General features: G+C 49.3%; 1 protein-coding gene across 4 annotated transcripts in view; it reads right to left on the bottom strand.

Moving 5' to 3' along the window:
- Positions 1 to 24,372, bottom strand: part of LOC132582555 (cytochrome P450 2J6-like) — a 53,270-nt gene that overhangs the window by 15,021 nt on the left and 13,877 nt on the right. The window contains exons 7-9 of one of the 4 annotated variants that reach the window (XM_060254176.1): positions 17,119 to 17,306; positions 15,069 to 15,136; positions 9,665 to 9,738 (exon numbers count right to left, since the gene is read on the bottom strand). The exons of 1 other annotated variant lie outside the window; for it this stretch is intronic. In XM_060254176.1, the coding sequence (XP_060110159.1) occupies positions 9,665 to 9,738; positions 15,069 to 15,136; positions 17,119 to 17,306 (330 nt within the window). Of the gene's footprint in view, positions 1 to 9,664; positions 9,739 to 12,447; positions 12,894 to 14,994; positions 15,137 to 17,118; positions 17,307 to 24,372 lie in introns of those variants that run through there. 2 more of the 4 variants (XM_060254174.1, XM_060254177.1) reach the window with 2 other exon arrangements.

Below are 24,372 nucleotides of genomic sequence, written 5' to 3'. Positions count from 1 at the left end.
TCTTTTGTAGAAAAAGCCCAGTAGGAACTCATTTGCCTATTAGGCCACACCCCCTGATGCCACCATTGTTTCTCATAGGACTTTTTTGTAGAACAGCCCAGCAGGAATTCATTTGCATATTAGGCCACACCCCATGACACCAAGCCAGCCAGAACTGCATTCCTGTGCATTCCTGCTAAAAAAAAAGCCCTGTTTGCTGCTACTATTAAATATAGTCTTAAGGTGCCAACACCAGTGCAATTTGGTATTTAAGAGTTTTTGGTGTGCATTTGACCCTGTTTCCTCCTGAGGCTTCCATTCTGCAAAGGGCATTCTCTCCTTGCAAGCTTGCTATTGTGCTGTTGTGTCTATAATACGGTGAGGTGGGGTGTCCTGGCTCCTATCTATGCTTCTGTTAATTCAGTTCCTATTAAACTACACATAGCCCCACCACTAGGTTAAGAGAACTCCAAGACTACCTGGTCATGCACCCAAAGATGAAGGAAGGGGAGACAGAAGGCAACAAAATGGAGGGTCATGAAAACACCGTGAGTTCTTCACAACTGTATGGCATTCCAAAGTATCATGTTCTGTTAAGGTGAAAAAAAAATCAACATTAAGTATTGTGGTAAAAGCATCTGATCATCTGGAAAGTTTCTGAAGCTTTTGACTTGTGCCACTGAAGCAGAATAGCAAAATATAGTCCTTGTCTTCAGTGTAGTGGGCAACAGAAATGCTCTCACAAAAAAAGAAAGAAAGAAACAGGTAAATAACCCAAAAGGAAATTGTAACTTGGAAGTGATCTTATACCTTTTCCTTTAGTGATGACCTCTATGATAGGGCTGAGTGGCCTTCCAGCAAATTCGATTCCTTTCGTCACAAGGACCTCTTTCACCAGTGGAAACCCATTAACAAACACAAAAGGAGTTCCTCCCATCTGCAGGCTGAAGATGGGGCCATATTTTTGTGCTAACTGGAATAAAAAAAAAAAGTTAGCAGAATCCCTGGGACAAAAGTTTATGCTCATGTGTTGTTTTATCAATATACACTTGTAGAATTGAGCACAGTTATTTGAAAAAAGGTGGTCATATTTGCACCTTTTAAAAAACTAAATATTGATTTGGAAAGCAGGATGCTAATCATCTCTTATTATTCTGTATAGCAATTTCTGATTTGAAAGCCAGCATGACTACTCATAACCCATCTGAGATAAAAGCCTGTGAAGGTACATGGGGATTGGGGTTTTGTGGTTTCCTTGTTGCTGGGATGGCTACAGGTAAAGCACAGCAATGACGGGGCTTCCACATGGCAGATTTCCCTGCCCCAGTTTCCTGGAAGTGGCCACTCCCTCACCCATGGTCTACCAGGACTTCTATAATATTTTAATTGGCACCAAAATATTGTTACATCAATGCAATGTGATGTCCGTTTAACAGGAGCAGTCTCTTAGCACAGGTATTTATTAGCCTAAATGTCTGTTCCTCTCGACTTAGTGTATGAATAGCCTTCTTTGTGAAGCTGTTTCTGAGATGTTAGTAAACCAGACTATTTGTTATGTGGACACCTAAATGTCACTGTCTTTTATGCCTGAATCAGACGACATTACAATTGATACATCATTTCAACAATATGTATAGCAGGTTTGAGAAAGGCTGGAGAAAAGCCAGGGAAACCTCCAGAAGTGCACAAATGCGGCATGATGTTGTGAGGAAGCTGGAAAAATCCCTATTCTGCTTCAGTGGCACAAGTCAAAACTTCAGAGACTTTCCAGATGATCAGATGCTTTTACCACAATGCTTAATGTTGATTTTTTTTAACCTTCTCAAAAGCATTGAACTCACAGCAGATAACCACTGTGGAAGTAGTGGTGGAGATCGACAGCAATAGAATCCTAGGTACTACTTCAAAGCAAATATATATGCAATACTGGACCAGGTGGTTAAAAACTCTCTTTATAACATTTTGAGGTCCCCCAACTAAATCAAGAAAGCTACCATTCAGTCTAAGGTTGCCAAGTCAGTGTTGGAAATAATACCTGGAGACTTTGGGGTTGGATCCCGGAGAGGGTGGGGTTTGGGGAGGAGAGGGGCCTCAACAGGATACAATGCCATAGAGCCCAGCCTTCAAAGCAGCCGTTTTCTCCAGGGGAACTGATCTTTGCCAACTGGACATCAGTTGTAAAAGTGGGAGATCTCCAGGACTCACCTGGACCCTGGCAAATTTCAGTCTTATGCAGAAAGATCCCAGATACACCTTCCCGTATTCTGGGGACTGGGCAGTTCCGGAACGACTGTAAAGAATCTTTCAGGATCTCACCTGATCTGCTGACTCTTCCTCTGTGAACAGTTTGAAGGTTGTGGGAAGGGGGGGCGGGACGTTGGCCTACCTTATCAAAGTCCTTCAGAGGGTTACTCATGTCAAACTGTAGCAAGTTTCCAATCAGAGGCAGAGGTCTTGGTCCCGGAGGGAGTTGGTTGGAACGGGTGGTCTTCCAGAAAAGATACACAATGAAAGAAAGCAGCAGAAGAATGCTGAACACTTCTTCCATGGTGAGAGAGAGGTAGCAGACAACATCAACAACGACACGCTGAACTTTTATGACGGCCGTGTAATGAATGCTTTGAGCGCAGGGCTTCCTTGTGCATGTAAGAAGGTAAACTTTAACAGGAAAGAGTTGTTTGTGCAAGCCAACTTCCCTTCACCGTACGTGACTCAGGGTTTTTTACCCCTCCACTCACGGCCTTTCAGCCTAAGCGCAGGGGCACGTCCTCTCCCGTTGCCTGGCTCAGCCAGTTGAGAAAGGGATGTGTGCACATCTCATCTCTCTCTCTCTCTCTCTCTCTCTCTCTCTCTCTCTCTGTGCAAGTTCCATTCCCCAAGCTCTCCTCCCTCCCCCCTTCAAGCTACAGTGTACACTGTAAAAACCCCATCCAAGCACACTCCGTTTCTCTGGCAATTCATTTTGCACAAGGCTACCAGCGACCCACACTTCCATTCACATGCAAATACAGTCAGCCAGCCCGTCTCCCTAGGAAACACGATCCCAGACGCCTGCCTTCCAGTAACCCATTCTCCGCCAGGCTCTGAGCCATGCTTATAGAGAAATCTCTCCCTACTGTTTCAGTGAACAAATGTTCAATCGGTGGGTATTGGGATTTTCTATTGGCCAGATCTATAGACTGAGGATTTTCCCCGGATCTACATGTTTTTTGAGGGGGGGATTAAAAATGATGTCCCCTTATGAGCCCATTCTATCTCATTGGCCTATAGAATAGAATGGACTCCATACCCAATTTGGCACACACACACACACCCGCTTCAGGGGCGCCCAGGGCAAGCGCCCCCTCTGCTCCTCCCTAGATCCAGCCCTGTCCCGGGAGGGAGTTGCTCTTTGTTCGGAGTCTTGCCTTGGGCACAGACAGGAGGAGTAGCCATGGCACTAATAAGAGGTAGATTCGAGAGAGCTATTTATTTATTTATTTATTTATTTATTTTATTCGATTTATATCCCGCCCTACCCCACCGAGGTGGGCTCAGGGCGGCTTACAACATAAAAACCAACAGAATCCATTTAAATACATTCATGATAGATTAATAATTATAATTATACAATAAAATATATAAAATACATATAAAATACATAAAAACACATAAAACTTACTACAATATGTACTATGCTAACCTTCCTTAAATCAATTCTTCAATATTCCAGTATTAAATAATCTGGTGTTATAGACTGGAGTGTTCAGGCATTCTGATAGCAATTAATTATATGCCAGCCGGAAGAGGACTATTTTGCAGGCCCTGCGGAACTGTTCAAGGCTCCGCAGGGCCCTCACCTCTTCCAGGAGCTGATTCCACCAACAGGGAGCTGCAGTCGAGAAGGCCCTGTCTCTGGTCACTTTCAGACGGGCCTCCTTTGGCCCAGGGATTGTAAGGAGGTTTTGGAACCCCGATCTCAGCACTTTCTGGGGAACATGTGGGGAGAGACGGTCCCTAAGGTAGGCAGGTCCCAGGCCATAAAGGGCTTTAAAGGTCATAACCAGCACCTTGTACCGAACTCGATATGTTATCGGCAGCCAGTGCAGTCCCCGAAGCCCCGGCTGAATGTGCTCCCATCTAGGGAGCCCTAACAACAGCCGGGCAGCGGCATTCTGCACTAGCTGCAACTTCCGGGTTCGGCACAGGGGCAGCCCCATGTAGAGGGCATTGCAGTAGTCTAACCTCGAGGTGACCGTTGCATGGATCACTGTTGCCAGGTCGTCGTCCTCCAGGAAAGGAGCCAACTGCCTTGCCCGCCTAAGATGAAAAAATGCGGACTTGGCAGTGGCCGCTATCTGGGCCTCCATAGTTAAGGTAGGCTCCAATAGCACCCCCAGGCTCCTAACCCTGTGCGCCGCTGACAGAGGCACACCATCAAGGGCCGGTAAGGGAATCTCCCTCCCCGGACCACGGCGACCCAGGCAGAGGACCTCTGTCTTCGATGGATTTAACTTCAGCCCGCTCAGCCTGAGCCATCTAGATACAGCCTGCAATGCCAGGTCCAGGTTTTCTGGGACACAGGCAGGCCGGCCGTCCATAAGTAGATAGAGCTGGGTGTCATCTGCATACTGGTGACAACCCAGCCCATATCTCCGGGCAATCTGGGCAAGAGGGCGCATGTAGATGTTAAACAACATCGGGGAGAGAACTGCCCCCTGAGGGACTCCGCAGTCCAGCGGGTACCTCTGGGACAGTTCACCCCCAATCTCCACTCTTTGTCCCCGACCCGTGAGGAAAGAGGTAAGCCATTGTAAAGCCAACCCCTGAATCCCCACATCGGTGAGACGGCAAGTCAGCACCCGATGGTCGACCGTATCGAACGCTGCCGATAGGTCTAACAACATCAGTACTGCCGAGCCGCCTCGGTCCAGATGCCGCTGGAGATCATCCACTAGGGCAACCAGCACTGTCTCCGTCCCATGACCCGGGCGGAAGCCCGACTGATGGGCATCAAGGACGGAAGCATCCTCCAGGAAGCTCTGTAATTGCAACGCCACTGCCCTTTCAATAAGTTTACCCAAAAAGGGTAAATTCGAGACCGGCCGATAGTGTGCCAATTCGGCCGGATCCAGTGTTGTTTTTTTTTAAAGGGGGCGGACCACTGCCTCCTTAAGAGGTGTTGGAAATTGCCCTTCCATGAGGGATCTATTTATGATATCCCGTATAGGATACCTGAGCTCCCTCTGGCAGGATTTAATAAGCCAGGAGGGGCACGGGTCCGAATTGCAAGTTGTGGGGCGTGCAGATAAGAGGATCCTGTCAACTAGCTAGACAGAATGTTTCTTTCTTTTTAAATCTCAGTTCCTTTTTTCAAATGAGTCAGTAAAAGTTTTTCTCTTTAAAGCTAATACACGTGTGTGACTGCATGTCCTTTCTCAGCTGTATTTAAATACCCACATGCAGCGCCTGCAAATGGGCCCTATGAAGAGGGTGAGTGGTGCCTTTAAGACAGGGGTGGGGAACCTTTTTTGTGCCATGGGCCATGTGGATATTTACAACATCATTCCTGAGCCATACAAAATTATCCACTTTAAAAACAATGTTCTGCTGAGGAAGACTAATTCAGGCTAGCAAAATTAATGTAAATAATGGTTTTTCTATTTGAAGTCGTGTGGGGAGAGCCTAATTTGGCAAGCACACACACCCGACCCGCTGCCCTAGGCAAATGCCTAAGTCCAGGGCTTAAGGAAGGAAGAGAGAAAGGGAAAGAAAGAAAAATGGGGGAAGAAAGAGAAATAAAGGAAAATAAAGAAATGGGATAAGAAAAGGAAATAAAGGAAAATAAAGAAATGGGGGAAGAAATGGAAATAAAGGGAAATAAAGAAAGTGTTTCCCATTTTTTTCTCATTTATTTGATACATTCGTATCAGTGGTACTCACTCCAAAGTATACAGAGAAGCACATTTCCATTAACCATCAACCAAAACAAAGCGAGACTGTTTGCCCTGTGCACCACTCCACCAGACATACATATACAAGAGACAGGGTTGCCAAGTCCCCCCCACCACCAATTTTGTGGGGAGGGGGGGGACTGGTAGATGTTGGTTTGACCATAGAGTTTTTGCTCAAATACCAGAATGTCTGCATCTTGCTGGAGACAGGATGACATCACATCTGGTCTGTGCCAGTAAGTACCCCCATGGGCAGGCTGAAGGTACATGGGGAAGGGCCTCAAAACCTAGGATCCCCCCCACCACCAGGGGTTTGGGAACTCTATACCTATTAATATTAAATATACAAGTATATCTATACCCCAAAGCTATATATTCAGTTAGCAGAAATGAGGGCTGCCAGCTCCATATGAGCCCTGGAGATCTTCCAGAATTATAACTGATCTCCAGACTACAGAGATCAAACCGATGAGAGGGTGGGGCCAACTGCCAGGTGTACCTGAGAGAGAGAGAGAGAGAGAAAATGCTTTTAACCCTTTCCCTCTCAGATCCTTTTATACACAGAGTTCCACTATTCAACAACTTTCATGTGGGGGTTCAATTGAGTTCTGAATGCCATGCCATGGCATATGATCTTATATTTTAATAGCCACCCCTGGTCCCTATCTGCAAATATCTAAATTCAAAAATCATGACCACATGAAAGCTAAACAGAGCTTTCTGTACACTTGGGTGACTCACCAGGGGTGCAAAAAAATCTGAAAAGTTTTTTAACTACATGGGGGTTTAAATCCCCCTCCATTTAAAAAAAAGTGTTCTCTGTGCAAGCACAAAGAAACATCATTCAACATCATTCCCAAGCCATACTTCCCTTCACTCCCCTTCAGCAGCTGAAGGAGTCCAGGAGCCATGCTGGGTCCAGCAGCAGTGCAGCCTTTGGCTCCACACTGGGGGTTTCCCTCAAGGGAAAATTGGAGTCATGGAGGCAAATTTATTTTTCAGCCGCTGTTGATGAAGCACCACAAGATATTGGGACTTCTAAAAGCTGACATGAAGGTAAATTGACAGCAGCGTTCCACAAGCAATTGAATAAATACTAAAGAAAGCCGTGGAAAAAGAAATACAGTGAATTGTAGAAATGATTAATGGCACTGCAAGACTACTGGACTTTTCATTATAGAAGATGGTCCCAGGAAGAAGGATTGTTTAATCTGAAACAATATTGGACTGGTTCTCCTGTGGTCGGACTTTGATAAGGAAATCGCATTTAATTTGGACATCTACAGCCCAATCCAGACATAAGTGGCGGCCAGCCACGACGTAGCTGCGCCGCTAGTAGACTTCCTGAGGACTTCAGCATGTTGGGGCGTGGGGAGGGGAGAGGTGTAGCTTGCCGTGAGGGAGATGGTCGCCATGGTAACGTCACTGGCGTAGGCACAAGGGAGGCAGAGGCAGCCAGAAGGGAGGGCCAGCCCACCCACCCACCCCCATTGGCCACTCCTGGCACATGTGCCACGGCTCATGACAGTCAGGGATGGGGAGAGGTGGCCCCAGGGAGGCTGATAGCCATCTCCAACCCGCCCCCAAACAGAGAACAGACTATCACAGGCAAAGGAGAGAGGTCCCACCAACACGGGGAGGGAACAGGAGTGAGGCTGGGCATGTATGCACGAGAAGTCTGGCTTGGTGGCGAGCCGGGGGTGGGGGCGAGATAGGGTCGCATGGCACCACGGAGAAGCTGTCAATCCCCACACCCTCCCAGTGTCAGAGACTCTGCCAATGGCAGGCAGACAAGCAGGAAGTACCAAGTGCAGGAGTTCGCTGTCATAGACAGCGGCTGGAATGTGGGTCTGGGAGTGAGCAGCCCAGCAGCAGACACCCCCCAACCCCCTGTGTTGCCCTGATGCCTCCTGCCATGTGCACGGAACACTTCCCCCAGGGGCCGCAGAACTCAGAGTGCGAGTGCATCAGCCGCAGAAATCTGAGTCCACTTCATCAGCCCCCCCTTAGTGCCCTGCGCACAACAGCCCTGTGGGGTTGGGTAGGCTGTCAGCCCGGGCAGGCTGAGGGGTGGCACTCCCCTCCCCTGTCCAGCCATGCGGGGGGCAGCGTGGCGGCTCATAGACTGTTCCCCCCAAAAACCAAGTCTGCCCACCCTCCCAGGCATTCTCTCGGAGAGGCCACTGACAGGGGCGGGGGGTGCCCAGGGTACGTGCAGCAGATGCCAAGCAGGAGAGCCAACAGAGGGCACAGCTCAGACTTTATTTTTCTGGAACACAGTCTCCCTGGCGTGCGCTGGACAGTCTCGCCATGGGGGGGGGGCTCCATTCCGTGCGGCTGGCAGAAACAGCTGAGGGAGTGGGGGGCGGCAGTGGAGCGACACGCGGAAGCCTCTGTGTTGGAGTCCCACCTGCAAAACGGAGAGAGAGATCAAGAGCACCTGCAGGGGCGGCAGCTGGAAGAGCAGGCTGCGTTTCAGCCGGGCACTCTCTTAAAGGGACAGTTTCTGACCCACCTCCCCGCAGTGGGGCAGCTGCCACACACGCACACCCCGTGCCCTGCCAGGGGTTGGGAACGCGGCAGAGGGCAGACCAAGGGAAGGGAGCAGGTGGCAGCACAGGGGAGCGGGGTTAGCAAATGCCTCCTGCCGGAGCCCACTGCCTGGTTCACATGCAAGAGACGCTCGCACACCAAGTGGTCGAGAGCGAGGGGGGGAGGCTGGGGAGGGACAGTGGAACTTACCCAGCCATGGCCGACAGTCCTTGCATGCAGAGCCTCCAGGAGCACGGAACCTGTGGGGACCTGGAAACGAGCAGTTAGCCCCAGGAGAGAGAGAGCAGTTAGCTCCCCCTCGCAAGTCAAAGATACTGTCAAAGCAACCGAGCGGTGCAAAACCGTCACCAATGTGCCTGCCTGTCCCTCACTCTAAGTCTGTATCGCTGGGAGCTTGCCGGCAGAGCTTCCCGCCATGTGCTCCTCTCCCTAACAACTGAGTTGTGTGAGGCCAGAGTGGAAGTATTTCTAGGAGGGGGAAGACCGCGATTGGGTGCTGGGGAGGGGGCTCATCAGCCCGAGGTGCAAGGGGATTGGCAAGGCAATCACACCACTCCCTAAGGGGTTTGCGAGCTTCCACAGTGGTGGAGGTGACCTTTGTTTTTTGCTTCAACAAGCACCTATGGGGCATGCCGCCGTTTTTGCAGGCATAAAGTTGCGCCTCTCGGGGGGGGGGGGTATGTCATGGGCTAAACTGCTCAGAAAGCTGCCTAAGCCTGGCCGCGCCCCCAACTCCACCCCCTCCTCCGCCTGAATGCCGTGGTCCGCCTCACTTCTGCCCATGCTTGGACACAGCCCTCATACCCAGCTGCCCTCAGTTGGAGCGGTGCTCGAGTGGCCCCCCCACCCACATAACTCCCCTCCTCTGTGGCGGTGCTGGTCATACGTCAGTACAAACCCTTCTTGCGCCCACATAGCAGCTCATCTGCTCCCAAAAGACTTTCTGCCCCCCTCTCTGGATTGTGCTGCTAGTCACAGACAGACAGTAGTTGCATCGTGTGTAGTGGATGGTTTTCTCACTGTATTATTTTATTGTAACTACATAGAATGGTGAAATAGTAGTTGTTTGGATTTGTCAGTAAGCACGTTTAATAGAATATTATTTTGTGCTTTATACACGGAGAGGTGATACAGTTGTTTTCCTAGCTGTTGATGAAATAGCAAGAGAAAAGTTGGTGGATGTCAGTCAGAGAATTTACCTGCTGAGAAAGCCAGGAAGGCTTCAGGCTTCTCAAATTCTCCCTTCTCATTCAGAAAGTTGGTGGGGGTTAAGCTGGTGGTCTTTCCACTGAGTCTCATTGTAATGGACAGAACTGAGACTAGTTACAAACCCAAAACAACCATGTCCATGGAAAGATCCAGCAAGTATTTCTCTTGACTGCTTTTGCCACACTCGCTTGACAGTCATGCCACATCTCAAAACATAAAACAATGATTTCAGCAACTAATAATCCCCACTTTTAGTAAATAGTGTAAGCCCCTATCTAGCATGGGCAACAAGATCAGTAAATAAGCATGTTCAGGGCTATTTTTGTAGGAAAAGCTCAGCAGGAACTCATTTACATATTAGGCCACATCCCTTGCATCACCATTGTTTTTTCTACCAAAAAAGCTTAACAGGGACACATTTGCATATTAGGCCACACCCCACTGACACCAAGCCAGCCAGAACTGCGTTCCTGTGCGTTCCTGCTCAAAAAAAAGCCCTGAGCATGTTAAAGACTGGGGGCACAAGACAATCACTTCTGGAGGGAAAGCCTGCCAAGCTACTGTACTTCTAGTTCAGTCCATTTGATTCTTCAAGGAAACCTACAAATGGAAATGCAAATAAGGCTAAGAGGCAGAAACATACTATCACCTTTCAGTGTCCTCCCCCTTAAGAACCATGGTTTGGATTCAACTGCTTTTTCCACAAATGAAAAAAGGGGCATTGGTTCCCTTTGATCTCCAAAAGAAATGAAGAGAAGAGACTGTGCTAGGGATCTCATGGGACCAACCTGGATAAAAGACTTGCATCATGGGGGCTGTGGAAAGTTGGGGAATTAGGTGATGTTGAATCAAAAAGCCAGCTTGATCCAACCCAATATCTGGAAGTCTATGAGAAAGGGTCCCAAGTTATCTTCTACTCTCCAGAAAGGTTATTTTTGTGCATCATTTCTAAAAAAAAAAAAGCATTGGAAAAGAATCCCCTCAAACATTTTTTTCAATTGTGTAAGATGTTCTGTTTTCTTTGTTCAAGGCCCTTTGGACTTCATTCCCAGTTCTCAAGAGATCACTGGATGCCTGGGAAAAAACCACTCAGAATAATTTTCCTTACATTCTGAACTCTGACAACTGAGCCACCATATCAATTTCTGCCTTTGATTTTCACAATAAAGTAAAAGAAGCTGGATGCTCTTGGTTTAATATACAGATGTAACTTTTGAGCTCTTTAAGCCTGTGGTGGATTTGTAAGGTTGGAATGGCAGGTATCTTGAAGTCCACTTGACTGAAGAAGATTCTGTATTGAAATCAGTGAGGAGCCAGCACCCTGTCATTGTATGTTAAATTATTGACTGTAATTTTGACTGGGAGGGGGTGAGCCAACCTCAGAGTAAAAAGAAGGATGAAGAAACTTTTATTTTCTTGAGACAGGGATTGTGCTGCTCCAGAAAAGAACATTAGTTCAGCCAGGCTTTTATTTGGCTTTGTGGTAGGATTTGGTGGTCAGCTTAGGGAAGAAAGCTCCCTGTAGTGTGACAAAAAAGCTTCCTTAAAAAAGCTACACTAAATAATGTGTTTTGCAACTGGATTTTTGCTATTCTTACACAGTAAAAATTCAGTTGCAAAACATATTATTTAGTGTAGTGTGAATGCACCCCTAGTTAGGAATGACTGTTAATGGCCAGTCATTCCTAACGTGTCCAGATTCTGTGGAAAGTGGCTGACCCCTGTCCCCCCCACACATCTGCCATGCTGTCCAGAGACTGGTTCTTGTGGCCCTCCATCCACCGATGTCACAATGCCAGCATCAGCATTCTTCAGGGGGACAGAGATGTATAAGCAAGCTTGAGCCTGGCAGGCAGCTGGATTCAGAACAGAGGCTGTAAACTGAGAGACCTGCTGTTGGGCCAATGGTTAGTCATCAAATGGGTCCAATGATGAATTTTCAAGTGGAAGTGGGTGGGGAGAAGAAGGGTTTGATAGGAGGCTGAAGGTGGCAAAGCACAAGGAGGCAGCTGAAGACAGTTTCATTGAAGACTGCATTTGACTGCTTTGGTTTTGAATGATGAGCAAACTCCAGATGGGAGTTTTTCATGGTGAATCTGAATTGGTTTCTCTAATTTTTCTTTTTTCTGTTGTTTCAAAGACTCCAGAAAGAGCAGGATTGGCGAACGGGGCACTGAGAGGTGGTGAACTGTGGTTTCCCACTCTGTTCCCTCTGCTCCACTTACCCTATTCCACTAACTCTCTAACTCCACTTACTTTATCTCTGTTTCCCCTCTTTTGACTGCCCCCACTGTGTCTCCTAACCCATGAATTCTACCATCCCCACTCTGTGTAGTTTCCTTTCTCCCACTACCCATAAGCAAGTCTACTCATAAGCAACCCTCACATCCTTTCCCTCCTCCATCCCCTACTCACCCACCCCCACTAACATATCCACCTCCATTCATTTTCCCAACCTATCCCCTGCTGTACCTGCTTCCCTCCCCTCCACTAGCCCCGCTGTTCCCTATTCCTAGAGGGAATGGAGCAGGGAGTGGTTGGGGGTGGTGAAGGAAAGGGAAAGAGGGGCATGTTACCACAAAAATGAGAGCTGCACTTGAATGTATAAGTTTTTCGACAACAAGCCGCGGTATTTGTGGTGGGCTCCTTGAGAGTGTTTGGGACCCTGTGTCCACCAAGAAAGGAAACTCTGCTTAGCCAGGAAATTCAGTATTCCTTCTCAGAATTCTGCTGCACCCAACTTCTGTTGGGTTAAATATTTTTTTGAAAGGCATTTGACTTGGCAACACAGAAGCTTTATGTGGTATCTCTAATCCTCCACATTTCCCAGTTATTATATACTCTTCTTATATAACACTAAGAACAGAATTCAAAAATGGAAGCATGCAAGTTATTAAAACTGCATACATGCAACAGTCTGCTTTCATAAAATTAATTAACAGCGTTCTAGTAGAACCTGCAACATACTCAGCTTCGAGGGTAGTAACTCACTGCAGAGGCCCTAAATGATCCAAATCCTGCTTAGCAATGTTCATGTTTGCCAGCGACATTTCAGTGCCACTTTGAAGGGTGCCGGGGACAAAGTGATCCCAAAGCAAGGTGACAGATCTGGTGCCTTTGATTCATCTGGCCAGACCACCTGGAATTTTCTCAGAAGGCTGGTGAAAAAGAGGAACAGTTCCATACGAGCCAGGCTCACCCCTAGGCAGCCCCTGGGACCTAAAAATAAAGAGAAGAACCCAGTGGTAATAAAAGCTGGTGTAGTATCAACATCCATGTCATGGTGCCAGTAACCTTTTTAGATTACATCCGTTTCATAGATAACAGGCTACCAATAGCATTTTTATAAAGGGGTGGGGTGGGGTGGGAAGCAAACACAATAGCCACTTGCAACCCAACTTTACCCAACTTTCCATGGATGAATTTGCCGAAAGCAGTCAAAACTTCATCTAGATTTATCATTAGGGCAGTCAAGCAGATAATAAGCATAGTCCTTCATTAAGATCTGTTTTAATACGACCAACAACACCAGGGGCCTCCAACCTTTTTCAGCCTGTGACGACCTTTGGGTGGTGGGCACAACTACAAAACAGCTACTGCAGGAGGCAAAGCCATTCACAAAACGTTTGCCACAAAAGGTGGAGCCAGCCACAAAATGTCATGGAGTGAGGTCTTGCATAACTCTAAAATAACTTTGCAACATTTTAGGTAGAAGCTCCTTAACAGAAAAAATCAGAGTTTAAACATATTCTCTTTCATACACAGAACTTGCCTTCAGTCATGGAGCAAAGAGCCTTGTACTGTGGTGGGAGCTGCTGCCAAAGCAACTTTTGAAAAATCTGCACAGCCAATCAATGGCTAAACAGTGGTCCTATTGGCAAAAGTCCCACCTGGCCCCTCCCACTTTCTAAAACACTTGGTGGGCAGCATCAGGAAAAATGCTGACAGGCGCCATAAAGCCCACAGGTATTGCATTGGGACCCCTGTACTATATTCTAGATCTGTGATTCCCAATGTGGTAAACATGGTGCCACTGATAAATTTTCTTGTGCCTGTGCAGGAGCCCCCACTCACTGTTTTCAAAATCCCAAATGTGCCCACAGGATCAGTCAGATTGGAGCTCCCTGCTCTAGATAATATTGGCAGGAAGCTTTTGCAATCTTCACTTCACTTAAGAACGCCAGTGACATTTTCTTGTGATCCAGAATCACAGCCATTATACCAAGGAACTATTAAAAAGATAATTATAGGATTGTTTCCCCTAAAAGTTATATGCCGTAAGCAGGGCAAGTGTTGATGAACAATGGAAAACTGTGTAGCACAATAATACTATGTCAATAAGGAACAATTATGGCAAAAATTTATGTCCATAAACGATATCAGTGCACAGTCCGAGCACTATTCCAAAATTATCCTGAAGTGTGGATCATTGAAGAATAACTAAGAAATGGATGCTGCAGCCAAATCAAGAAGCTCAGGACTGGTTTTGGTAAAGACACCTTCTTCAACTTTTAGGCTTCACCTGCAGCCATTACAATCATGAATATCGGTTGGCTATGGAAGCTCCAGTCATTCAAGTAGACATAGTGCAAACACTTTGTAGCTAGAATTGCTTCTCCCACACAATTCCAGCAATTCCAGCTACCAAGTGTTTGCACTATGTCTACTTGAATGAATATAGACTGGAGCTTCCATAGCCAACAGACATTCATGATTGTAATGGCTGCAGGTAGAGCCTAAAAGTTGAAGAAGGTGCCTTTACTGAAACCGGTCCTGAGCTTCTTGATTTGGCTTCAGCGTCTATTCCTTTGTTATTCTTCAATGATCCACTTCAGGATAATTTTGGAATAGCACTTGGACTGTGCACTGATATTATTTATGAACATTATTTGTTTAATCTTATGGACAGTGCCTATTTGTCAGTTGCATTTATTTTTTTTATTAAAAAATATACTAGAGGTTGGATGCAGAAATTGTTGTCATAATTGTTCCTTATTGACACAGTATTATTGTGCTACACGGTTTCCCACTGTTTACCAACAATTTCAGACTGTGGTTCTTAATTGGTTTTGCATAAGCAGGGTAAGCAGCATGGTGAAAGGATCAATTTGATGAATCTGGAACGTGACATTACTTGGGACTTAGGCACAAGTTCAGATTTTTTTCTGCTTCTTGGGTAATGATGTAGGATACATTTTTGTAGAAAACATAACACAAGTCAGGTCGAGTTGAAGCCCCCCCCCTCAAGAAGCAGATTATTACATTTCTCTGTGGCAACTGTGGACTTTCTGTCTATTAAGTGGTGACAGAAGGAACTTACCTGCCGAGAATGCTAGAAAGGCTTCAGACTTCACAAACTCTCCCTTCTCATTCAGAAAGTTGGAGGGGTTGAACTCATGAGGGTATCTCCACTGAGACTCATCACAGTGTACAGAAATGAGGTTGGTTATAACTTGGGTGTCCTGCAAAAACCAAACAAAACCAAGTCACACCAAAAGGACACAAGAAGTACAAGCACTTATTGGGGAAGCAGCTGTGGCACAGAACAGCATACTCAGGAGAAACAGGGTAGCCTTTTATACCCAGCTTTTCTCTCTCATAAGGAGTCTCATAGTGGCTTATAGTAGCCTTCCCTTCCTTTAACTTACAACAAGCACCTTATGAGGTAGATATAACTGAGAGTTCTGAGAGGTTTGTGACTGGCCCAAGATCACCCAGCTGGCTTCATGTGGAGGAGTGGGGGATCAAACTTAGTTCTCCATATTAGAATCTGCCACTCTTAATCACTACACCGTGCTGGCTCTTGAGACACCGCCCTGAGCCGCCCTGAGCCACTTGTGGGAAGGGCGGGATATAAATTCTAAATAAATAAATAAATAAATAAATAAATAAAACACCAGTACTCACAAGGCACCAAGACCACATTACAATATTTCAACGATCAGTTTCTACAACCATGATCATTTTAGTCCTTGTTTCTGATATAAGACCATTAAAGAGCCCCTTCCAAATCAGTTTGGCTTGCCACTGTGTTTGACCCAGGCCTGTAGCCACAGGGGCCTGTGGGGGCACTGCCCCCTGACTTCCAAGCTGGGCTCCCTGACTTCCAGGGGAGCCTCCTGAGTGCAGTCTACTTTTTTCACTTTCTTTTTACCATGGCTGACCTGGCAAAGCATTATCAGTGGCAACCAGAGACAGTTGAGCAGGGCTCAGGAAGGCAGAGGAAGCCATGTGGAATGAGCTGGGAAGGGGGGGAACAGATGGAGCTCCTGGCTGCAAAGTGCCAGGATGGGAGAGAGGGAGGTGGAAAGAAACCGCCCCCCGCTAGCGCAAAGTATAGTCCTTTCTTCACTCCAAAGTTTTAGGGTTGACTGCCTCAATTTGGCCACATTCAGAGCCTCCAGCTTCTGCCCCTAACCCAAAAAGCCTCTGAGAAGCAGCAAGCCCTACAATGGATGGAAATGGGTGCCCCCTCACTTTTTAAAAAGCCCCCTGACTTGTAAAATCCTGGCTACGGCCTTGGTTTGCACGTAATTGCAAAGGACTGGGAGGGGCAATCAGCCACTGAAGAGTTATAGAACAAGAGGAGAGAACTGACTTTTGCTGAACAAGAAGCAGTCCAACTGGGGGCCAATTCTGGGCTCCAACACTTCCCCCCAAACAAAATGCAGCCATAGGAGGAGAAAAGGAGCAGGAAATGGAGCGGGATGTGCTTAACCCTAGAGTCTATTTTCCCTCTCCCTCTTGAAAATGATTCTCTCATTTGGGAGGGAGGGGCAGGGAGGTATGGGCCATGGTTCTCTTCTACCATCCAGGTGGGGGGGAGAAGTTTGGAAGGGGCATTTCGGAGAGACAGTGCAGCTAGCAGGGGGGAAAAACACTTTATCCATACTCGTTTTTCCTTTTATTGTTTTTTAAAAAGTCTTGTGGACAGTCACATGCACCTCTGTGTAATGTTGTTGCTTGCTCACGATGCCTAAGCTTAGGGAAACTTGGAGAACCCTCAAGGCAAAAAGTGGGGAAAGGGGAAATGTAATGAATGGAGGGGTTGGAACCAAGTAGATTTGATACTAGTAGGAAAAGAAGGAGGGGTCTCTTTTGGCCATCCAGTCAGGCTGTGCTGGTGGTCATAAGAGAGGAACTGTAGTAAGGACGGAGATTGGGTTTCAGTGAATGAAAAAGCTGCTTCCATCCAATCCATGGTGTCAGTGCAGCACTGAAGGAAGAAAGAGAGGCATGCAAAACATTCACAGTGGACTCACTTGTCAACACACCAATCCTAGATTCATGAAACCACATTCATGCACTGGCTGCACTTGCTTTATTACTCTGCAGTCTCCCTTGATGTCAATCGAACTACATTTCCCCCTTAACCTTCCTTATGGTTCACATATATAGACACACCAACACATCATGACTGATGTCAAACTCCTTCAAGTCTTACCTTGGGGATTGTATAACCCGAAAGCTCCACATCCTTGATTGGGGCATGAGGAACTCCCAGGGGTACCACATTTGCAAAGCGCTGAATTTCATGAATGACGGCATTTGTATAAGGAAGCCTGTCCCGATCTTCATACTTGATGCATGGATTTTTTCCGAGAACAGCATCAAGTTCTGCTTGACATTTCTCTAAGAAGCAATAGATTGAACATTATGTTAACGGTGACTTCAGTCGGTATTATGCATAACATCATCTTCATCACTTTAATCCTTTTCTTCTTCCACCCCACGTTCGTATTTGTCTAAGAGGAATTTGAGTACATGCAATAATTTCTAAAGCTACATTATGTTGTTTCACCCCTTTATCACCACTGTAACTCTCTTCCCAATCTAGCATTGGTAAACTGGGATACATAGGTTAAGTCTGGGGTCCCCACACTCTGCCAAAACCTAAGTGAACAAAAAAACTGTGGCACAATACAAAGTCTTATAACTATCTCGGCTTGGCTTCGCGAACGAAGATTTAAGAAGGGTGCAATAGTCCACGTCTGCTGCAGGCTCGCTGGTGGCTGACAAGACCAATGCGGGACAGGCAGGTCCGGCCACAGTGGCTGCAGGGAAAAGTCTGATTTAAGGTTGGTGCTGTAGCAGTGCGATTCTTCCTCAATCTCCTTTTGTCCTCAAGACCAGCTATGCGTGCGTTCTCAAAAGAAGAGACAGCCTGGTGGATGGTGTGCCTCCATGCTTTGCGATCTGAGGCTAGGTCAGACCACTGGTGATGGTTGATGCAACAGGTGCCAAGGGATTTCTTCAAGGAGTCCTTGTACCTCTTCTTTGGTGCCCCTCTATTTCGATGGCCGGTGGAGAGTTCGCCATACAGGGCAATCTTGGGAAGGCGGTGGTTTTCCATCCTAGAAATATGCCCTGCCCAGCGCAGCTGCGTCTTCAACAGCAGTGCCTCGATGCTGGTAACCTCCGCCCGCTTGAGAACTTCAGTGTTGGTCACAAAGTCACTCCAGTGGATGTTGAGGATGGTGCGAAGGCAGCGCTGATGAAAGCGCTCAAGGAGTCGCAGGTGATGACGGTATAAAACCCACGATTCGGAGCCGTAGATGAGGGTTGTCATCACAACCGCTTTGTAAACATTGATCTTTGTGCCTTTTTTCAGATGCTTGTTGCTCCACACTCTTTTGTGCAGTCGGCCAAAGGCACGGTTTGCCTTTGCCAGCCTGTTGTCAATCTCCTTGTCGATCTTGGCATCTGAGGAGATGATGCACCCCAGGTAGCTGAACTGCTGGACTGTCTTCAGAACTGATTCACCCACAGTGATGCAGGGAGGGTGATAATCTTCCTGGGGTGCAGGCTGGTGGAGAACTTCTGTCTTCTTCAGACTAACTTCTAGGCCGAATAGCTTGGCAGCCTCTGCAAAGCAGGACGTCATATGCTGCAGAGCTGATACCGAGTGGGAGAAGAGTGCAGCATCATCAGCAAACAGTAGCTCTCGGATGAGTTTTTCCATTGTCTTGGAGTGGGCCTTTAGTCGCCTCAGGTTGAACAGGCTGCCATCGGTGCGATAGCGGATGTAGACACCATCGTCATCATCTAGATCTACTGCGGCTCTTTGAAGCATCATGCTAAAGAAGATCGTAAAGAGAGTTGGCGCGAGAATGCAGCCTTGCTTTACACCTGTGCCTATTGGGAAGGTCTCCGAGAGGTCGTTGCAGTGTCTGACTTGGCCTCGCTGGTCTTCGTGTAGCTGGATGATCATGCTGAGGAACCTTGGGGGACATCCTAAACGTTCCAAGATTTGCCACAGGCCTTTCCTGCTAACAGTATCGAAAGCTTTGGTAAGGTCGACAAAAGTCACATACAGAGCCTTGTTCTGTTCCCTGCATTTCTCTTGGAGCTGCCTGAGAACAAATACCATATCGGAGGTGCTCCTGTTAGCTCTGAAGCCGCACTGGCTCTCTGGGAGGAGTTCTTCTGCAATGGCGGGCACCAGTCTGTTCAGGAGTATTCTGGCAAGGATTTTGCCTGCGATGGAGAGCAGGGTTATCCCCCGGTAGTTGGAGCAGTCTGACTTTTCCCCCTTTGTTCTTGTATAGGGTGATGATGATTGCATCGCGAAAGTCCTGTGGTAATTTGCCTTGTTCCCAGCAGGTGACAAGTACTTTGTGAAGTGAGCTATGTAGTACTGTGCCCCCATGCTTCCAGATCTCTGGTGGAATTCCATCAACTCCTGCTGCCTTGCCACTTTTCAGTTGCTTGATGGCTTTAACAGTCTCTTCTAGAGTGGGGATCTCATCCAACTCTGTTTTCACTGGTTGAAGTGGGGTGAGGTGAATTGCTGAATCTTGAACTACACGGTTGGCACTGAAGAGAACCTGAAAATACTCCGACCACCGGTTCAATATGGATGACTTGTCTGTGAGGAGCACTTGGCCGTCTGCACTACGCAAGGGACTCTGAGTCTGATATGATGGACCATATACTGCCTTCAGGGCTTCGTAGAACCCTCTTAAATCACCAGTGTCTGCACACAGCTGGGTTCTCTCAGCAAGCTTGGTCTACCACTCGTTCTGAATGTCTCGAAGCTTGCGCTGGAGGTTGCTACATGCAGCACGAAAGGTTGCTTTTTTCCCAGGACAGGAGGGCTGAGCAAGATGTGCTTGGTAGGCAGATCTCTTTTTCGCCAGTAAATCTTGGATCTCTTGATTGTTCTCATCAAACCAGTCCTTGTTCTTCCTTGTGGAGAACCCGAGGACTTCTTCAGAGATCTGCAGGACGGTAGTTTTTAGGTGTTCCCAGAGTGCTTCTGGAGAAGGGTCTGTGGGGCAACTGGGGTCCTCAATTCTTGACTGGAGTTTTGCCTGGAAGGCAGCTTTAACTTCGGCTGACTGGAGACTGCCAACCTGAAACTTCCTCCGAGGGATACCTCCTCTCCTGGGTGTGGGTTTAAAGTGAAGACAGAGATTGCAGCGTACAAGACGATGATCCGTATGACATTCTGCGCTGGGCATTACTCGGGTGTGTAAGACATCTCAAAGGTCTCTTTGGCGCACCAGAATGTAGTCGATAAGGTGCCAGTGCTTGGACCGTGGGTGCATCCAGGTTCTTCTGCTGGAAGATAGTGTTGGTGATGGTGAGCTGGTGCTCCATGCAGAATTCTAGCAGGAGGCGCCTGTTGTCATTGCAGTTGCCAATGCCGTGTTTGCCAAGTACTCCTTTCCAGGCTTCCGAGTCTTTACCTACTCTGGCATTGACGTCGCCAAGGATGATCACCTTGTCCTCTGTAGGGGTCTTCCGTATGAGGTTGTGTAGATCAGCATAGAACTTGTTCTTTTCTGCAGGATCTGCTTGAAGGGTTGGGGCATACACACTGAAGAGTGTTGCATGCTGCTTGTTTTGAAGTGGGAGGCGCATGGACATGATGCGATCTGAGTGACCTGTTGGCAGGTTTTCGAGTTTGGAGGCAATGGAGTTCCTGACCATGAAGCCAACGCCAGAAAGGCGGCTCTTGTCACGGCTGGGGCCGGGTCAGGCAAAGTCCAGAGGCAGTCCGAGGTCTGTAGCCAGTAAGCAGGAGGGTCTGAGGCGCCAAATCCAAATCAGTGTACAAGTATCGCAGGTCCGAGGTCCAGAAGCCGAAGTCAGGGAGTCCAGAAGTCAAAAGCCAAAGTCAGGGAGTCAGGAACCAAAGTCAAGCCGGAGTGGATGCTAGGATGTCAGGGAGATGACTAGTTGCTTCCACAAAGCCTCCTCCCAAAGCCCACAGCTATATAGCCCTCTGCTGGCTGTTGCCCGTTTGGGCTAATTGCTGGCTCAGGGAGGCAGCCAGGATCCTGTCATAACTCAAGCATCCTTGTTCTTAGGAGGGCCAGAATCCTCTCAGAACTCAGGGCTCAGGGAGCGTCTTGCTTGTGAGCGTGCCGCCCTCCTCCGATCCCTGAGGTCCTGCTGGAGGCGGTCACGCACACGAGCCACCCGAGAGGGCGAGGCAGGGGGGCTGGGATCTTCTCCAGCAGGAGGCAGGGGCACTGGTGCAGGTGGCAGGGGCACAGTTTCCTCGTCAGACTCAACTTCCTCTGCAGGGTCCCCAGCACCCATGACACTATCCCCCCCCCAGGGCCCCCCTCCGTCGAGGGACCTGGAAGGTCGGGGTGGTCGTTGTGGAACCGGTGCACCAAGTCCGGGGCATGAAGATTGTTCTCGGGCTCCCAAGACCGGTCTTCTGGGCCATATCCCTCCCAGTCCACCAGGTATTGGAGGCCTCCACGATGGTACCGGGAGTCCAGGATCTGGCGCACCTCATATTCTTCCTCGTCATCCACCAACACCGGTGGTGGCGGCGGTGGGCAAGGAGGCCGAGCTGGGTCAGGGGGTGCAGCTGGAACAAGGAGGGAGCGATGGAACACAGGGTGAATGCGGAGGTGGGGTGGCAACTGGAGCCTGAAGGCGACGGGGTTTATTTGGTCCGTGACGGGGTAGGGTCCAATGAACCGCGCATCCAGCTTGTGAGACCGACCAGGCCGGCGCAGGTAGCGAGTTGAGAGCCACACCTGATCCCCTGGCTGGATTGGGGGGCCTTCCTGCCTCTTCCGGTCCGCAGCCAGTTTATAGGCTTCCTTGGCCCGCTGTAGCTGCTCCCGGAGCAAGTCTTGGCTGGCGCGGAGTTCTTGCAGGTAGGCCTCGACGGCGGGGACATTCGTGGGTGGCAGGATCGCCGGGAAGAACCGAGGGTGGTACCCGTAGGTTGCAGCAAACGGGGTCATTTGGGTGGACGAGTGGACCGCGTTGTTGTATGCAAACTCCGCTAGAGGCAACAGACTGGTCCAGTCGTCCTGCTGGTAGCAGGTGTAACAGCGGAGATATTGCTCTAGCGTGGCATTGGTGCGCTCTGTCTGACCATCAGTCTGTGGGTGGTAGGCTGAGGACAGGTGCACTCGAGTACCCAGGCTGGAATGGAGGGCTTGCCAGAACCGAGAGGAGAACTGGGGGCCCCGGTCTGAGATCAGGTGGGCTGGGAGTCCGTGCAGACGAAAGATGTGTTGCAGGTAGAGCTGGGCTGTCTCCTGAGCTGTGGGAAGTTTCGGACACGGAATGAAGTGGGCCATCTTGGTAAATAGGTCGACGACCACCAAGATGCAAGTCTGACCTTTGGATCGTGGGAGTTCTGTAATGAAGTCCATCGAGATGGTGTCCCAGGGTCCTGAGGGTGCGGGCAAGGGCTGTAACAACCCCGAGGGTTTGGCCGGGACGTCTTTGGCCCGCCGACAGACATCACAGGAGCTGACATAGCGGGCAACATCGGAGCGCACTCATGGCCACCAGAATTCTCGCGTCAGCAAGTGGGTGGTCTTATGCTGTCCAAAGTGCCCGGCGGGTAACGAGTCATGAGTCAGGCGTAGCACTTCTGCCCGCAAGGGCCCGGGCGGCACATAGAGGCGTTCGCGGTGTAGCAAGAGACCGCCTCGAGTCGTGAACTCGCCTGCTGAGTCGTCTTGGAGTGCCTGGAGGTGTTGCTGGACCCAGGGATCGTTGGCCTGGCTAGCACGAATGTCCTCCACGAGTGTGGGTGAAGTGGAGGTGGCTGCAAATACTGAGGGCGGCAGGATGGGAGCAGCGGGCGCGGCCTCAGTTGAAGCAGGGGCGTATTCCGGTTTCCGGGACAGCGCGTCTGCTTTCCGGTTCTGGGTATGGGGGATGTAGGAGATCCGGAAGTCAAAGCGAGAGAAGAATAGGGACCACCGGATCTGGCGCTGGTTGAGACGGCGGGTGGTCTGGAGGTGCTCTAGGTTCCGGTGGTCAGTGAGCACTCGAACAGGGTGGCGAGCCCCTTCGAGGTAGTGCCTCCAAACCTCAAAAGCCGCCTTGATCGCGAGCAACTCCCTCTCCCAGATGGTATAGTTCCTTTCCGCAGCCGTGAGCTGGCGCGAGTAATAGGCGCAGGGCTGGAGTGGCTGAGACGGCTCCTCGCGCTGGGACAGCACTGCTCCCAGGGCCACGTTGGAGGCATCAGCTTCCACCGTAAAGGGAAGCTGGGGGTCAGGGTATCTCAGGAGTGGCCAGGTGGCAAAACGGGTCTTCAGGGTGGAGAAGGCGTTATCGGCCTCTGGGGACCAGCAGAAGGGTTCTTTGGGGCGGAGTAGTTGAGTCAGGGGTGTTGTCAGGGAGGCATAGGCCGGGATGAATTGCCGATAGTAGTTGGCAAAACCAAGGAATCGCTGCAGGTCTTTGCGATTCTGAGGAGCCTGCCAGGTCAGGACCGCTTCTACTTTTTTCGGGTCCATGAGGATCCCTTGCGGGGACACAATGTGACCGAGGAACTCGACAGAGCGCAGGTCGAAGTCGCACTTCTCCAGCTTGGCGTAGAGGCCATGGGTTCGTAGGCGCTGCAGGACCTGGCGGACGTGCTCAGCGTGCTGGGCAGGATTGCGGGAGTAAATTAGGATGTCATCTAGATATATGATTGCGAAGTGGTCGAGCAGGTCCCGGAATATGTCGTTCATGAACCTCTGGAAGACAGCGGGGGCGTTGGTCAATCCGAAGGGCATCACCAGGTGCTCGTACTGCCCGTACCGGGTCCCAAATGCGGTCTTCCATTCGTCTCCAGGTCGTATGCGCACCAAATTGTACGCTCCACGGAGGTCCAGCTTGGTATAGATTTGGGCCCCCTTTAAGCGATCCAAGAGTTCAGGGATCAGTGGTAGAGGGTACCGGTCGCGGATGGTGATCTTGTTCAGGGCCCGGTAATCATTGCACAGCCGGAGCTCCCCACTTTTCTTCTTCACGAAGAGGACTGGAGCAGACAGGGGAGAGGTTGAGGGTCGGATGAAGCCGCGTTTCAGGTTCTTATCTAGGAAGTCTCGCAGAGCGGCCAACTCAGGCTCCGACATTGGGTACAGACGCCCCACCGGGAGTGGTGCCCCAGGTACCAAGTCAATGGCACAGTCATAGGGCCGGTGAGGGGGAAGCTGATCCGCTCCCATCTCTTCGAAGACATCGGCGAAATCCGCATACTTCTGAGGGAGCTGAGGACCACCACTCGGGATGCCAGCTGCCAGAGTGGTGGGAGGAGTCAGATGGGGGCATGGGTCTTGGAAACGTAGTTCCTGCTGGGCCCAGTCCACGATGGGGTTGTGCAGCTTCAGCCAGGAAAGGCCCAGAATCAGTGGGAAGCGAGGCATGCGGGCGACATTAAACTGCAGCTGTTCTTGGTGCTGCTTGACGTGGAAGGTGATGGGACAGGTCTCCT

The sequence above is a fragment of the Heteronotia binoei genome, chromosome 14 (genome assembly GCF_032191835.1).
Source record: "Heteronotia binoei isolate CCM8104 ecotype False Entrance Well chromosome 14, APGP_CSIRO_Hbin_v1, whole genome shotgun sequence".
Taxonomy (NCBI): domain Eukaryota; kingdom Metazoa; phylum Chordata; class Lepidosauria; order Squamata; family Gekkonidae; genus Heteronotia; species Heteronotia binoei.
The sequence above is the reverse complement of the archived record's forward strand: the minus strand, read 5'-3'. Positions and strand labels throughout refer to the sequence as shown.